This window comes from Callospermophilus lateralis, chromosome 18, assembly GCF_048772815.1.
Source record: "Callospermophilus lateralis isolate mCalLat2 chromosome 18, mCalLat2.hap1, whole genome shotgun sequence".
NCBI lineage: Eukaryota > Metazoa > Chordata > Mammalia > Rodentia > Sciuridae > Callospermophilus > Callospermophilus lateralis.
Window position 1 is genome coordinate 13,828,490 of NC_135322.1, and position 16,152 is coordinate 13,844,641.

At 49.4% G+C, this 16,152-nt stretch overlaps 2 protein-coding genes across 3 annotated transcripts in view; one reads left to right on the forward strand and one right to left on the reverse strand.

Annotated features, from left to right (window-relative positions):
- Snrpa (small nuclear ribonucleoprotein polypeptide A) lies at positions 1-12,696 on the reverse strand. 2 transcript variants are annotated; one of them, XM_076839465.1, is made up of 8 exons: positions 12,359-12,696; positions 11,518-11,620; positions 10,958-11,052; positions 6,736-6,908; positions 4,679-4,858; positions 2,130-2,303; positions 1,533-1,621; positions 1-378 (listed from the first exon to the last, which is right to left on the reverse strand). In XM_076839465.1, the coding sequence occupies exons 3-8, from the start codon at positions 11,028-11,030 to the stop codon at positions 219-221; spliced, it is 849 nt and encodes a 282-aa protein (XP_076695580.1). In that variant the 5' UTR covers positions 11,031-11,052; positions 11,518-11,620; positions 12,359-12,696; the 3' UTR covers positions 1-218. The 2 variants fall into 2 exon arrangements, with proteins under 2 accessions (XP_076695580.1, XP_076695581.1); XM_076839466.1 differs by lacking the exon at positions 12,359-12,696 and adding an exon at positions 11,842-11,928.
- The window catches only part of Actmap (actin maturation protease), a 7,224-nt gene continuing 2,913 nt past the window's right edge, over positions 11,842-16,152 (forward strand). Inside the window, exons 1-5 of the mRNA XM_076839464.1 lie at positions 11,842-12,924; positions 14,347-14,415; positions 14,860-14,984; positions 15,279-15,408; positions 15,499-15,569. Of these exons, the coding sequence (XP_076695579.1) occupies positions 12,608-12,924; positions 14,347-14,415; positions 14,860-14,984; positions 15,279-15,408; positions 15,499-15,569 (712 nt within the window). The 5' untranslated portion in view covers positions 11,842-12,607. The remainder of the gene's footprint in view (positions 12,925-14,346; positions 14,416-14,859; positions 14,985-15,278; positions 15,409-15,498; positions 15,570-16,152) is intronic.

Consider the following 16,152-nt stretch of genomic DNA (forward strand, 5'->3'; position numbering starts at 1 on the left):
TTGCGAAAAACCAAACCTCAAAAAACCACTTTAATTCCAGCCTTACAGCGCCAGGTGCAATGTCTGGGGACAGACTCTGGGTACAATGCTGTGTGGCGACCACGCACTCACACACGGCTCTGAGAAGGCCCCCAAAGGGGGACTTACCTTCAGGGGCTGAGCCAAGGGGGAAGGGACAGCCCCAGAACAGGGGTAAGGACAGGCCTAGGGAAAAGGTGCTACTTCTTGGCAAAGGAGATCTTCATGGCGTTGTTCTGGGTGATCTTAAAGCCCTGGAGGGCATCCCGAGCTGCCCCTGCCTGCACCTCGTTGTCAAACTCCACAAAGGCAATGTCATGCCGCCCAGGGACCAAGCGGACCTCCTTGAAGCCAGGGAACCTGAAAGAAGGAAATGACAGACCTCAGACATGTCCCCCTAACATTTCGGCAGGTAGAGTGCAGAGACCAGGAAGATGCCGAACATCTTACAATGCTCAGGACAGGCCACCACGACAATCGAGTAGCCCATACAGAACATGCAGCGCTGAGCTGAGAAATCCAATGTAAACAGGCCGCTTAATGAAAAATCTTAACATGACACCCAGGCAACCACAACTTTGATGACCACACCGAATGCCGAAACCCCACCCTTCCCCCACCACAACCCACTTCCAGCTTCGAAAAGAATCGCTACTCTCACTTTTCCAATACGCTGATGTGCTGCTGCTTTAATCTCCCTGTTCTCATTCCTTACTGCCTTCTCCGCTAGAAAACCCTCCTTAGTTTACCAGGCATCTTCTTCCACCAGTATTTTCACAAAATACACACTGTTTTGTGGATATGGCATACAAGTGATATTGTTTCAATTTTGTTCAGGTTCTCAAAAATTCCTCAGCATTATCATAAAGCAACTATTACATTGCCGTCTCCACTTCTCCAAATGGTCACACTGTAGGTCATGGTAAGTATCGGCATGAGCCATCCCATCTTCAGGGCTGCCTCCTACTCCCCACAGTGACACTGTGACGATTACCCCTTTCACAGCTACTTGGAACTGACTTGTTTTAAGACTTTCTGTGGGACAACACGAAGCAGAACCACTAGGTGAACTCGCCCACATCTACAACACCCATTGAACAGTCACTCCACCTGATGGCCACACAGTCTTGTCCTCCTCAGCATGGCACCAGGGTTCACACACCTCCACCTCCACAGTTTTTGCCAGCTAGCCAGTGATCAATGAGGTCTTGCTATTGTTTTATATACACCTTGCACGGCTGAACACAGATCTCATCCATTTTTCCATTTTAAAGATTAGAAAATGAACCAAAGCCTGGGCTGACAAAGGCCAGCGTGCGCTGGCCGTGGTTACCCAATCTGTCTCATCACCAGCTTTGGCTTCCTCCTCCTCCTCCTCCACCTTCAGTTGCTATCCCTACTGCCAAGCCTGAGCTGGTTTGGGGCTCTGCCAGCAGAATTCCAAGGCTCACTCCCCTGGTGACACCTTCTGGCCATCACTCTCTAGCTCTAGCCCAGCTACTAGCCCTACTTACTGGTTGAAAAGCATGGACAGCATGAGCTCGTTGGTCTCCTCTGGCAGATTGGTAAGGAACAAGATGTGATTTGGTGGATTCTCGGAAAGCTGCAGGAGAGGAAAGGAAGCCCATGAGTATGAAGTGCTGAGTGGACTGGAGGGATCCACGGCGTTGCCCTCTACACACCACCCTTCCCACTGCTTGAATTCTGTCTAGCACCTCTGAAACATGCTGTTGCCCCTCTACCCACACCCTGTACCCCTACAAACTGCAGGCCATAAAACAGCAGAGGTTTTTGTTTTGGCCACTGACCTATCCCTTGAGTATAGCATAAGCGCTGGTACACGAGCAGGTGCTCAATAGAAGTTCACAAAATGAACCTAGATGCTCAGCACCGCTCCAGCCTCGACCTGCCCTACTAGACCTCCACCAAACATGCCAATTCCTCTCTACCCCAGGGTCCAAGCCCATTGCTATGAGCTCACTACTGAGGTATCTCTGCTTCAGTACCAACCCCTTGAGAGTCTGCCCAAACCACCCAATCTAAAGCAGCCCCTACACGGTCCCCTTCTATCCTATATTTCATAAGAAACCCTGGAGGGACTGAACACTTACAGGTTGGGCAGGTGGCATCTGCCCTGGCATAAGCTGTTGTGGGGGCATGGCCCCTGGTGGGATCTGGCCTGGTGCAAGGCCTGGTGGCGGGATCATGCCAGGGGGTGGCATGTAGGGAGGCTGGCCTGGCATGTGGTGCATGATGCGGGGTGCCTGAGTCATCGGAGGCATGCCCTGTGGAGACAGAGAGCAGGACTGAGGACAGGAGAAGGCGCGGCTACAGTGCCCGCAGGAGACAAAGGAGTAAAGGCTGTTAGAAGAAACCCTGTAGGTAAGAAACAAAAGAGAAGGAGGCCAAAAAAAGGCACCAAGATACCAGATGGAACAAAAGGGACCTGGGCTCAAGGGCAACAGTACATCAGAAAACAAATTTTCTAAAAGAATTTTTAAGGTATAAAAATTAGTGGGACCCAACCTTGTTTACAGATATATAAATAGAAAAAAAGACGGAGGTGGAAATGCAAACAACTGTGAACTCAAAGGTGTAGAAACATGCTAAGCAGCATCCTGTACTTTCGCTTCTAAGAAACAAAAACTAAATAAAGAAACAGACCCAGAGACGTGGGGAGTAACAGAGATAATGGAGGGCTGGAATGTGGCTCAGTGGTAGAGCCTTTGCTTTAGCATCAACAGGCTCCGGCATGCATCCCCAGCACCACAGAAAAAGAAAGGTGGGGTGGACATGGAAGACAGCAATGGAAAGAGACGGTCAGGGAAGGTACAAATGGTTGCCAGAGAGGTGATGTGGGAGCCAGCCCAGGGTGCACAGCACACAGTGTAGCCCAGAGCAAGCCTCCAACCTTAGAAGTCAAATATGGAGGGAAGGCTAGGCCCCCAAGAGACTGGTAACAACGGAAAAGCCCAACAGAGATTCAAGACACCATCACCAACTCCAGATAAAACGTGACACAGCCTGAGCACCGTAAGACTCTGAGGGCCAGAGAGACATGGAAACCTAAGAAGGGGTCGGTTCATTCATCCTTTCTTTTATGTCAGCACTTTTGGCATCCTGTTAGAAAACAGGATGTTCCCGCTTTTCATGCCTCAAAGTCAGGAGGACATTTTCCTGTTTTCTTAACTCTTCTTCTGTTAGTTGTCACATTCAGGTCTATGACTCAGCTGAAACTACCTTTTATATACAATATGAGGGGACAATAATTTTTTTCTCTTACAGATCCAACTGTCCAGCATCACTTACTGGGAAAAAAATAAGTTCCATTGAACTGCAGTGGCACCCTCATCATACATAAAGTGGCCAACGTGTGTGACTATTTCTAGACTTTGTTCCACCCACTGGTCCATCTTTCTACTATTTTGCCAACAGTACATCATCTCGATCGCTGCAACTTCATAACGAGTCTTCTGCCCCAGCTTTAATCTTGCCTGCCTTGGCCTGGCCTTTCCAAGCATTGTCTACTGACCTCTTACTGGGATTTGGACTGCAGCAATTGTGTTTAATACTCTTAGATCAGCTGGGCACAGTGGCGCACACCAGTAATCCAAGCGGCTCGCAAAGCTAAAGCAGGAGGATCGTGAGTTCAAAGCCAGCCTCAGCAAAAGTGAGGCGCCAAGTAATTCAGTGAGACCCTGTCTCTAAATAAAACACAAAATAGGGCTGGAGATGTGTCTCAATGGTCAAGGGTTCAATCCCTGGTACCCAAAACAAACAAACAAACAACAACAACAACAAAAAACACTTAGATCAAGTGTAGACAGAACCAATCTCTTAACAATATGGCACTGAGTCTTCTCATCTGTTGCTGAAGTCTCCTATTTCTCCCAGCAACATTCTGTTGTTTCAGGTAGCAGTTTTGTGCGTTTTTCCCTTGATGCTATTTTTCAATATGAACTTTGTTATAAGCACATAGAAACAGAACATTTTACATGGATCTTATATCCAGCAACCTTTCCAAATTAAATTCATTTATTTGTCCCAACAGTCAGTAGATTCTTTTGGATTTTCTACATAACTGGTGACTTAAAAAGACACATAATAGGTGGTGTTGTAATTCCAGCTACTCAGGAGACTGAGACAAGGATCAAATTTGAGGCCAGATTCAGCAACTTAGCAAAACCCTGTCTCAGAATAAAAATTAAAAAGGGATGAGAAAGCCAGGCATGGTGGTACAGGCCTACAATCCCAGCAACTCAGGAGGCTGAGATAGAAGGATAACGAGTTCAAGGCCAGCTTCAGGGCTTAACAAAATCCTGTCTCAATAAAAAAGGGTGGGGATGTAGCTCAGTGGTAGAGCACCCCGAGTTCAACCCCAAATACTACCCCTGCCCCCCCCCAAAAAGATACAGACATTAAAATCAAGGTCAAGGAGAGAAGTTAGATGACAGGCATGGAAAAAGATCTTCAGAAACAATCAATTAGGGAGAGATTAGGAATTTCAACCCCACCAAAAGACACACAATCTCTGTAAGAAAATGGAATGGAAGCATCCGAGTCCCCACAGGGAGAACATACCCCACCCTGCCCCCATGTCAGGCCATGTGGCCGAGAAAGGCCTAGTGATGAGAGGGATGCATCTCTGTGCCCTGCTTACCGGGACAGGCCCCTGGACAGCTCCCACCACGGGAGCAGCTGCCCCACCCTGCACAGCCTTCTTAGCAGCTGGGGTCTCCTGGCTCTTGGGCTTCCTCTTCTCCCGCTTGCGGTCCCTCTCCACAAAGGTGCCCTTCATCTTGGCAATGATATCTGAATCAGTCTTGGCATACTGGATACGCTACCAAACAGAGAACAGAAAGATTAAGGGCGGGGATTTCAGAGCCACATTGCCTAGGTTCAATTTTAAGAGCAGAGCACTTGCCTAGCATGCATGAGGCCCAGGGTTTGAAATCTAACACTTAAAAAAAAAAAAAAAAAAAAAAAAAAAGAATTGCCTCAATAAAATGGGGATTATGGAATTCCCCACATGGAAGGATTGCTATAAGAACTAGACACAGCAACTGCTCAGAAAATAAGTTATTGGTATTTTTAAAGAGAGATGGGACAGCCCCGAGTATCAGGCCAAAGACAGCCTGAGAAGGCAAAGCTAGGACACAAGCACTATGCAGGGGAGTTCTAGCCGCAAGGAGGATCAGTCATCCAGGCTAAATCTGATTCATGCTGCTGCCTGCAGAGAACCCACTGCACATCAGGCCCCATTTTAGGCTCTGAGAGCAAAGCGGTGAGCAGAGCAGACAAAAGCCCTGCCCAGATGGTGCATTCTCAGTGAATGAAGGTACAGTGAAGAGTCAAACACGAACTGAGACGGGGTTGTCATTGTTGAAAAGGGAATTTTCAGAGAGGATAGCCAGGAATGCCACCTCTGTACCAAGATTGCACTAACTTGTGCACAGACAGAAAGGAAGGCAGGGAATGAGCCATAAGAACATCTGGTAATAGAGCCTTCTAGCAAAGAAACAGCCATACAAAGAGCTAAGGCCTCTGTGGTGTGTTCCAGGAATAGCAAAGAGGCTCAAGAGATGAAGAAACGACATAAGGTCAACTGGGGACCACAGTGAAGGCTTTGTGTTTTCTTAGAAAGATGACAGCTAGGAGCATTGTAAGGACAGTGACAAGCCCTCACTGTCATAAAACAGAGGCTGTGGGGCTAGAGATGTAGCTCAGTGGTAGGGAACTTGCCTAGCACGTGCAAGGCCTGGGTTCTATCCCCAGCACCTCAAAAAAAGGATGGTGGTGGTAGAGAATGGCCTGTGGGGAACAGGGATCAAAGCAGGGAGCCTAAGCCGGAAGCAGTGGTACCCACCTGTAATCCCAGCGGCTTGGAAGGCTGAGGCAGGAGGATTGCGAGTTCAAAGCCAGCCTCAGAAAGGGAGAGGCGCTAAGCAACTCAGTGAGACCCTGCCCTTAAATAAAACACAAAATTGGTCTGGGGATGTGGCTCAGTGCTCTGAGTTCAATCCCTGGTACCAAAATAAAAAATTTAAAAAAAAAAAAAAGAAAAAGAAAAAAGCAGGGAGCTTAGTAAGCAGACCACCACTGTTGTCCGGATGAGGGAAGGGGGTGTTTAGGACAGGCCAGCAACAGGGAGGGAGGGATGAGAAGCAGGCCACTGGTAGTTTGAAGATAGAGACAACAGCACTTTCTGACAACTCACACATACCCGAGTGCTTAATATTCTCCAAGTAGTGACTTGGGAAAAATGTGAGAGAAGGAATGACACAAAAACATTCATAATTTTAAATCCTCAAAAATCAATTCCTAAGCCTGAGATGTGGTGCACTCCTGTAACCCCAGCTATGTGGGAGGCCAAAGCAAGAGGATCACGAATTTGAGGCCATTCTTGCAACTGGCTCAAAATTAAAAAAAAGGATGTAGTTCCGTAGTAAGGTGCTCCAGGATCAATCCCTAGTACCACCAAACAAACCAACCAACCCAATCCTGAGATGCTTGAGAAAGTAACTAGAAGATGTGACACCAGGCTCACACCCAGAAGTTATGAGTAGTAGGCTTCAACACTCTGTCCTCTCCAGACAGAGTGAACAGGAGCCCACCAGTTCCTGGAGCCCACTGCCTCCCACAGGATCTGCCTGGACTTACCACACCCACAAACACACATAACCCATACATACATAACTGCTGTGCCGGAGTGCTCACCATGGGCTTGTCATAGAAGGGGAAACCCTGCATGGATCGCAGGGCATTGGTGGCGCTGCTGACCTCCTTGAAGATAACAAAGGCCTGACCTCTCATCTTGAGGCTCCGCGACACCAGAATATCCAGGATCTGGCCAAACTGGGAGAAAATGGCATACAGGGACTTCTTCAGCTCTGTAGTCAGGAAAAGAAAGAGCGACGGTGAGCTTCTATTTTCAGAGAGGCACGGCCCAGGCGCAAGGCCAACTGAGAAGGTACCCAGAATGCCACAGGCAGTAAACTCTGAAGACCCCCCAACAAGAGCAGCAGCCTGCCAAGGGCCACTCAAGTGACTGAGTACTTTCTTCTACAAGAAGTGGACCTCACGTCACCTGCCTGCTGAGCTGCCAGGAGGAACACGAATGCCCAGTGCACAGTGCTCCTTAAAGACAGGCACTTCTTTCCGTTGCCACTCACATCCTGACACAGGCCCTCTCAATGCGTCCTGGTAAGTTTCCCAAACTCACGTCTGCCCAAATGTCAGCTCATCCGCAAGCCTCCAGTCACACTGGTCTCCCAGCCCTTTCTCAAGACAAACACACCCATCTACCACCAGGCATCTGCACTAGCTGGAGAAAGAAACCATCTTCTCCAGATGTTTCCACGGATGCCTCCTTCTAGTCATTCAGGTCTCAACAGAAATGTTGCCACTTCCTAGAAGCCTTCTCTGACCACCATGTCAACACATCACTCTGTGCCCCCTCCTGCCCCTCACCTTATCCTATTTGCCTTTACTTCATGACATTTTCCAACTCCTGACCTAATGTTTACTTACTGTCTTCACAGCTACAGGCCACTCTGAGTTGTTTGCTGCAGTCTCCCCGTGCCTAGTTCGTCTAGCACACAAACATAGATGGGTAAAAATACCATATAATGTTGGGCATGATGGCACACGCCCATAATCAAGTGGCTCGGGAGTCTGAAGCAGGAGGATGGCCCGTTCAAAGCCAGCCTTGGCAACTTAGAGAGGCCCTAAGCAACTAGCAAGACCCTGTCTCTAATTAATGTCGAAAAAAGGTCTGACTTAGTGGTTAAGTGGTCCCAATTCAATCCCTGGTACAAAAAAAAAAAAAAGCCAGGCATGGTGGCACATGCCTGTAAGCCCAGCAGCTTGGGAGGCTGAGGAAGGAGGATTGTGAATTCAAAGCCAGCCTTGGCAAAAGCGAGGCACTTAGCAACTCAGTGAGACCCTGTCTCTTAAATAAGATACAAAATAGGTCTAGTCAAGTGCCCCTCAGTTCAATTCCCGGTACCAAAAAGAAAAAGATACCGCGAAATGTTACATGGAAATTACTTCATAAATCCTCACTAAAGAGCTGGGCGGGGGCTCAGTGGTACAGCCTTGCCTACCATGTGGAAGGCACTGGGTTCAATTTAGCCCCTCATACAAATAAATAAGGTAAAATAAAAATCCTCACAAAAATCCCAGGAGGTGTCATCACTGACTTCCAATTTTACTAAGAAGAAACAGGCTCTCACAGGATGCAACACTGACAGTGCTAAGAATACGACAGAGCCAGCTCCACAATCCAATTCCATCTGAACCAGGTCCCCCAAACACCTCCCCAGCAAACTGTCTTGCTTTACAGCAAGTGGGACTTGAACAAAACACAGGAACCCTCTTGTGAAAACTGTAACAAGATCTTAGGCCAAAAAATAAAAGGTGCCAGAGACACAGCTGTGTGTGTGCTGGGGGAGACAAGGGTCAAGGATGTTTTGAAGCAATCTGCCAAAAATTCCCCTGGTGGGGACATTTCTGATTTTCCTCTCCATGTTCCATCCCCTGAGGCAGTCTAGACATTCATCATTCCCCTGGCCTCTGGACCTTTCCCTCTTCTGCCTCTACTCCTGCCCATTCAAGTCTGCCTTCCAGTCAGGAAGACATTCTATAAGTGACACAACCAAGACAAGGAGCAGCCTGGCTTCCCAACACCCTCAGAATAAAGTTCCACGCCTCCCTCCCCACGGCCATGAGCCCTGTAAGCCATCAGTGTGCCGCTCACTGGGAAGTTTCTCCAATATTTACAGGCCTCTAAGCCTCAGATCCAAACGACCTATAATTCCCAGACTGCTTCAGGCTCTTTCACCCTAGACATTTGCACATCCTGGTGCAAATATGACACAGTCTTCTATCTCATGGTAATATACATACCACTTCCTCTACCTGGAAAGTTCTTCCAAAATATTTCCTATCAAGCCAAATGAATCTACCTCTTTTCTAGGCTTCCAATCCCAGCTTTCCACTCTGCCTTTGTCCCCCACCCCCATAATGGCCCTCCCAACTTTGAGCTGTCAAAGACTAGTGGTGCAGAGCCAGGACTCCTGGTCACCAGTGAGTCCACAGCACTGTGCAGTACAGGCTGAGCATGACATTCTGAAAGTATACATGGAATTTATACTCCTAGGTGTTTTGAGAGAGAGAGAGAGTGTGTGTGTGTGTGTGGGGCGGGGGGGTGCTGAGGATTGAACCCAGGGCCTTGTGTTTGTGAGGCAAGCACTCTACCAACTGAGCTATAAATCCCAGCCTCATTCCTAGGTTTTAGTGGGTTTTACAGCACTGGGGACTGAACCCAGAGGTAGACAAGTACTTCAAAGAGATTATATCCCTAGTCCTTTCTAAAAATTTGTTTTGAGACAGGGCCTCACTAAATTGCTCAAGTTGGCCTCAAACTTGTAATCCTCCTGCCCCCAGCCTCCAGAGTTTCTGAGATTATAGGCACGCACCACCACCCAGGCCTTGTTTTGGTTTAACAAAAATTTTGTTGGTAATCTCTTATTTAATCCCAGTGACATTCTTTGGTTCTCCTAAAATTTTTCTGGAAGTCATGAGTTTGTTTTTTTGTTTTTGTTGTTTGTACCAAGGATTAAACATTGCTGAGGCTGGTCTCAAACCTGGCAATCCTCCTGCCTCAGTTTCCCAAGTGGCTGGGATTACAGCGGTGTGCCACCCAAGTCCGTTTAATAACAGCTTTTATTCCACCCCCACTAACTGCTGGGTACCATGAAATGAAGCACTACGCGAAGGTTTAGTTAATCTGATCCCAAAACATTCATTCAAAGAAAGTTATGATTTTGCCCAGTTTTCAGGTATAGGAAATAAGATTCAAAGAAGGTGAAAATTGGAGGGGGGTTGTGATTCAGTGGCAGAAGGCTTGCCTTGCACATGTAAGGCACTGGGTTCCATCCTCAGCACCGCATAAAAATGAATAAACAAAATAAAGATTAAAATAAATAAATAAAGGTGAAAATTTACTAAAGAAAGTGGAAGTGTCTTTCTGATTTCAAGAACTGATTAATTCAGTCCCCGGCAGGGTGGCGCACACCTGCAATCCCAGTGGCTCTGGAGGCTGAGACAGAAGGATGGTGAGTTCAAAACTAGCCTCAGCAAAAAGCAAGGCATTATGCAACTCAGTGAGACCCCGTCTCTAAGAGGGGCTGGCATGGGGCTCAGTGGTCGAGTTCCCCCGAGTTCAATCCCTGGTACAAAAAAAAAGAAAAACAAAAAACCTAAATTCCTAGGCTGGGGTTGTGACTCAGTGGCAGAACACCTGCCTCACAAGGGTGAGGCACTGGGTTCAATCCTAGCACCACATAAAAACAAATAAAGGCACGGAGTCCATACACAACTAAAAAAATATTTTTAAAAACAAAGTTTAAGTCTCACTTTCCCAGTCTCAGAAATGAGAATGACAGTAGTGCCCTCCTACGGGTCTATTTTGAAAATTAAGAATTACACAAGTACATAAATTAGTCCCTGGTTCAGAGTGTTAACCATCACTAATATATATTTCCACAAATGACCAAGACAACCTCAGTATCAGCCCTTACAGAGCTTACAGGCCAGAGGGAAGACAGCATGACTGTAGAGTGATCCTAGCTTGAGCGGGCATACCCGGGACCTACGGGAAATCAGTGGCAGCCACGTGATGGGAGAATGGATCCAGGAGGGCTTCCTGGAGGGGGAGTCCTGAGGGCTAAAATCTTAACGGATTATCAACAGCGACCGGTTACAGGGAAGAGTGTTAGATGTATGCAGAAGACACAGGAAGCAGTATGTACAAAGACCACGGAGTTAACTTATTCGTTTGTCTGAAGAAGACGGAGAAAGAGAAGCAGGTACTTGAGGTGGAAAGGGACGAGCTCATGCGCGATAGACCACGGTCCAGCGCATCGCGAGCACTCACCATCCTTCTTGATCTTCTCATTGAGGTTGTTGATATAAATAGTGTGGTTGGGGCGGGTCTCGGGAACTGCCATGGAGAGAGGTACCGAGGTACGGCTTAAAGAAGGAAAAGGGTGAATTAAGACCTGGGTTTTTCCAAATCCTTTCTCCCGAACGGAGAGAAAAGACTCTGCTCAGGGATCTTCCTTCCAAGAGGAAGTCAGGTAAGACAGGAGTTGGGGGTGAAGGCACAGCTTGGGCAACAATGCGAGCCAGGGATTCCGCTCCTCGGCCCGCGTGCTGAGAGAAATCTCGAGAAATTTACTACGAATCCCGGGATGCTCTACGCGGCCCGGGAGGCGGAACGTCCCAAGTGGCAATTCCCATTGGCTCACGCACCCAAAGGGCGGTCCGAGGGGAAACCCGGATGTAAGAGCCAGTTTAAGAAAGCAGAGAAGCTTTCGGACTTCCTGGCCTCGCACAACGAGAACGCTTCCCCAACCGAGGTGCGGGAAGGCCGGACGCCAAGTGCTCCGCCCGCCTTCCTGGCGCCAATAGCCGCTTGGGCCCGAGAAAACTTACCGACAGGCCCTCAAATCCCCCAAGTGGCGACAGGTACGTTCTTCAAACCAGACCACAAAGATTCCTCTTCTGGCTCCGCCTTTCCTTTTATGCAATCCAATCCCTGCCGGAAAATTCAGTAGTTCGACCAATCGGAGGAAGCGTCGTCCCTGGGCCCTGAACTTGCCAATCAAAACCACACTTGGGTTCCCGCCTCAACAGAAAAGTCCCGCCCCTCTGCAAGGAGAGCCTACAGACCAATCAGCGAACGTCACGAGCTTTTTGCCAATCGGGACGCGGCTCGTGCCCTAGTCTTTTCCGGAGGCAGTCCTTTGAAAGTCCCACCTCTTCCCTACAGCCGCGTGTCTTCTGTCACGTGATCACCAAAGGGGTGGGTACGCGCCGCGCGTTTTGCCCTACGACACAGGAAAATCTGTGTCCCGGGACGCCATTTCGCGCACAAGGAGACGAGTTTTGCTTCCCAGACGCCATTCCCTATCCCAGCGATATTGCGACTCCGTCGAGCCACCGATCTCAGCCTTCTCAACTTACGGACTTTGCCCATTGTTGATTCCAGGACCTTCTCCGCACTAGACCATTTTCCCTACCCAGTGTCCGATTTGACCTCTTGACCTCTGGCTCAAAGGTCAGCTTCAAGCTTCTGAACTCGGGCTTGGGAGTGAAGGGGGGACAGAGTCTTAATTCCTCCATTCTCTAGCCTCAGGTTCTAGGTCTCACGTCTCACCGTGCAGGCGCCCCATATCTCAAGATTGACCCAGGAATTCCCTAAATCCAGTCCCAGAGAATAAAATAATGCATGCACATTTTCCCTTAATAAGTCTCGAAATACAGCCCAACCCACCTCAGTTCCATGCCATAAATCTGTTTCTGGATTTATGAACCCCACTCTGTTGACCCTGAGATACCTCAGGGCTTGAGTCAACCCTGGTTCTTCCTCCCATGGTTCCAGGTTTTAGCCCTGGTCTTTTCTGACCTGCTGCTCAGCTCCCAGATTCTGGAACTCAGTTCTAAAACCTTTCCAAGCTAGGATCCTTTTGGAGGATCCTCCTCTCCCATTCTCCACCCCTCAGCCCATCTTATTGACCCCAAAATGACTTCTCCATGCTCGTCTTCCCTAGAACCCTCAGTCCCTCATCGAAAATCTCCTGAACCTCAAGCCTCCATCGTCCCAACTCCTCCCCTACCCCCCAGTTCCTTGAACTTGGCCTTTCTACCCCAACCTTGTAGTCTCCTGTCCCATATTCCCCCACCACCCCCACTGCCTCCACCTCCTGCCACTAGGGGTGCTCCCCCTCATGTCTTCGGCCTGGAGAAGAGCCAGCTCCTGAAGGAGGCCTTGGAGAAGGCAGGCCCAGTCCCCACCGGCAGAGAAGATGTAAAGAGGCTCCTGAGGCTGCACAAGGACCGGTAGGGTCTTCCAGCCCCTCCCTACCCACCCAGGGTCACTTCACCCATCTCCTCTCCAGTTTTCCCATTTCTCATGGTTCTAGTTCCCTGCCTAGGCCCTTCAGCAGTGGTGCGCCCCCCACAGTGAAGAAAGCTGCTCTCAAAGTGCCTACTCCAGAGGCAGAACTTTCCATAGCCTAGAATGGTCAGGGCTGTGATGACAGAGCCTAAAGACACTGCCTGACCCAGGCTGAGAGGTCACTGGGGGGCTTCTGCAGAGGGGGAACCCCAGCATAGCTGAGCAAGTCAGGTAAGAAGGATGTGATGAGAGTGTACTGCTTGGGCAGAGGCCCAGAGTAAAATGAGGACATGTTCTTTTTCAGGTACTGCAAATGCTCCTTAACCAGACAGACACAGGGCAGAGATGGGCTTGGGAAGGTGGGCAAACCAGCTCACATGGGATATGGTGGGCCTTGTGAAGGGAGTTGGACTTTCCAGGACACTGGGGATTCAGGGAAAGGCTTTGCCTCATGAGAAGAGTTCAGGGTCCCAGGGAGCATCCAGGGACTCTGACAGTAGGGGAGGGAAGGGGGCTAGACATTTCCTAGGGACATGACTTAGAAAAGAGAAAAAAAGAAATTGCCCAGATGCACAAAGGAACTCCTGAACTCTCCAGCCCTTTCTAACCAAGCCACTGTGAGGCAAATTGAATGCAAAAACTGCTTGTCAGTGCATGTGCGTGATTAGTATGTATCAGATATTATTGTGTTTTTAAGTATTAAGTTACTGTGACTCTCAGCAACCCCATAAGATAAGAACATCTCATTTCCAAGATGAGAAAACTGAGGTTTATAGTGGTGAAGTCACTTAGCCATGGTGCAAAGAGAAAGGCCCCTTTGAACTTTGGCAGGGGGTGTGGTGCTTCTAACCATCCTGCTGTGGTGTCATTCGCCTTTGCCAGGAGACATCCCATACTGGGAACCAGGGTGGGGCTGGTCAGGCCTGCAAAGATTGATTATCAAGGTGATACCCGGTTTTATTCAAGGATGAATTTAGAGATTTTCATCTTGACTTTCACTTTGTTTAACAGACTTTAAGAAAAAAGAAAATGTCACAGAATTTTGGTATAAGACACCTCTTTGAGACATTCCCTCAAATTTTTCTGACTCCTAGTTGCAAAGTTTATACATCTGCTCTTTGCCCTTCAACTCTAGGGAGAAGGCAGGGAGCAGGCAAAAGAACAATTCCCCCCAAACAGATGAGGAAACTGAGGCTCAGTGAAGTTAAGTGCCTCATTGGGAGAGAAGAAAGTCAGTGACTGAGCCAGGATCAGCCCTCAGGCCTGTTCCTTGTGATCCCTTCCCTGTCCACCTGCTGCCAGGTGGACCTCAAGGGGAACCCTCAGAGCTATTCCCTTGTGACCTTCATGTGGCTGTACTTCAGGTTCCGGAGTGACTTGCAGTGGATCCTCTTCTGTGGTGACCTGCCCTCCCTCATCCAAGAAGGCCCTCAGTAAGTGCCCCAGTGTGGGACCTGCCCTGGCTCTGCCCTCCCTGGGTTTCCTGAGGACTCACCTGGGAGTATGGAAGACTCCCAGCTTGGAGAGGAGAACGTTGCCCTGCAGGGCCTGGGGCGTGCTTAGTGAACAGTGGAACACATAAGCAAGCGAGTGAGCTCCAATTGAGGGAACAAATGAACCTGGTCTATTGGTCTAATTCTACTTTGGCCCCTATTCCCAATAAGCCTCCTTGACCTCTGTCCCCACCCTCTAGCCCTGGGCTCAGGCCTGGGCCATCCTCTGTCATAACAGGGAATCAGGTATCCTCACCTGTCCTGGGAAGGGGAAGGAGATCTCCCCCAGAGCAGCAAACCTGTTCCCCACTCCTACTCCAGGGATAAAGGGAGCCCAGTAATGGCATGAAGTAAGGGTTGAGGGTCAAGATCTGTCTCTTCCAGATGTGGGTTGGTGGCTTTGTGGATGGCAGGCACTCTCCTATCACCCCCCAGCGGCATCCCCCTGGAGAGGCTGGTGCAGGTAGCCAAGGAGAGAGGCTACACTGCCCAGGGAGAGATGTTTTCTGGTGAGTTGGGTCGGGAAGGGTCCCAAGCCCCCGGCTTCATTGGCTCTCCCTAGGAAGGAACCAGGAGGTTGGTGGGTTGCTGTAGGCACGTGTGAGGGGGGGTCTCATTCCATTTCCTTGGCCTGTCTCTTTGCCTTCTGCCACCTCCTCTCTGTGACCATGAACTTGGGGCTGACCCCCTTTCTGGATTTGTGCCTCAGAGCTGATGGGCATGATGAGGGATAGAAACATGGGTCTTGTTAACAGGGGGCCGGGCACGTGCTAAGCCATCTCTGTGTGTGCTTTCACCTACAGTGGCTGATATGGGCAGGCTGGCCCAGGAGACATTGAGCTGTCAAACCGAGCTGCTCTGTGGCGGCCTGGGTGGTCCCAACAGAGACCTTGTCCTGCAGCACCTTATCACTGGATATCCCCTGCTTATCCCGTATCCCAGGGTCTAGGAGTGAGCAGGGCAAGTATGGCAAGGGTGGGTCTCAGGACCGTCCCATGGTTTTGACCTTAACAACAACACCAGCTACGATGAGGACTTCAACCACGAACCGTGTCAGAAGAAGGGCCACAAGGCCCACTGGGCAGTGTGTGCAGGTGAGTGTCCCCTCCTTTGCCCCTGTGCCCCTCCCCCTGCATCTTCCAGGCCCATTAACCCTCTCACATTCTCCCTCCTGTGCTGACATCTACACAGCCAGGCCATGCACTCACATCATGGACCGGAGCTGGGCCACCCTTCCCCACTGGGTTCTGAGCACAAGACCTGGCAGGCAGCAGGTGCCTCAGACTCATTTGCTGGCCACCAGTTAAGCTGCCTCATAGCTCTTTGAACCTCATGGGATTTCCACAAACAGGAACTCAGAGTGCAGACTCAAGGGTCAGACATCCTGGGCTCTGGGCCCAGCCCAGCCACTTCTAGGCTTTGTGACTCTGGGCAAGTTTCTTCACCTCTCTGGGGCTCTATTTCCCATCTGTAAATTGGTGACAGTAGAACCTACCTCATAAGGCAGCTTTATAGGAAGGCCACCTAAAACTCAAAGAGTAGCACTTGGCACATTACATGTCTCAGTAAATGTCACCATTATTGTCATCATCATTCCATTTGCGTGAAAGACCAGATTTGTGCATGTCAGGACGCCAAGATCGAGGATGTGCTGGGCCTCTTCATGACTCTGTGGCC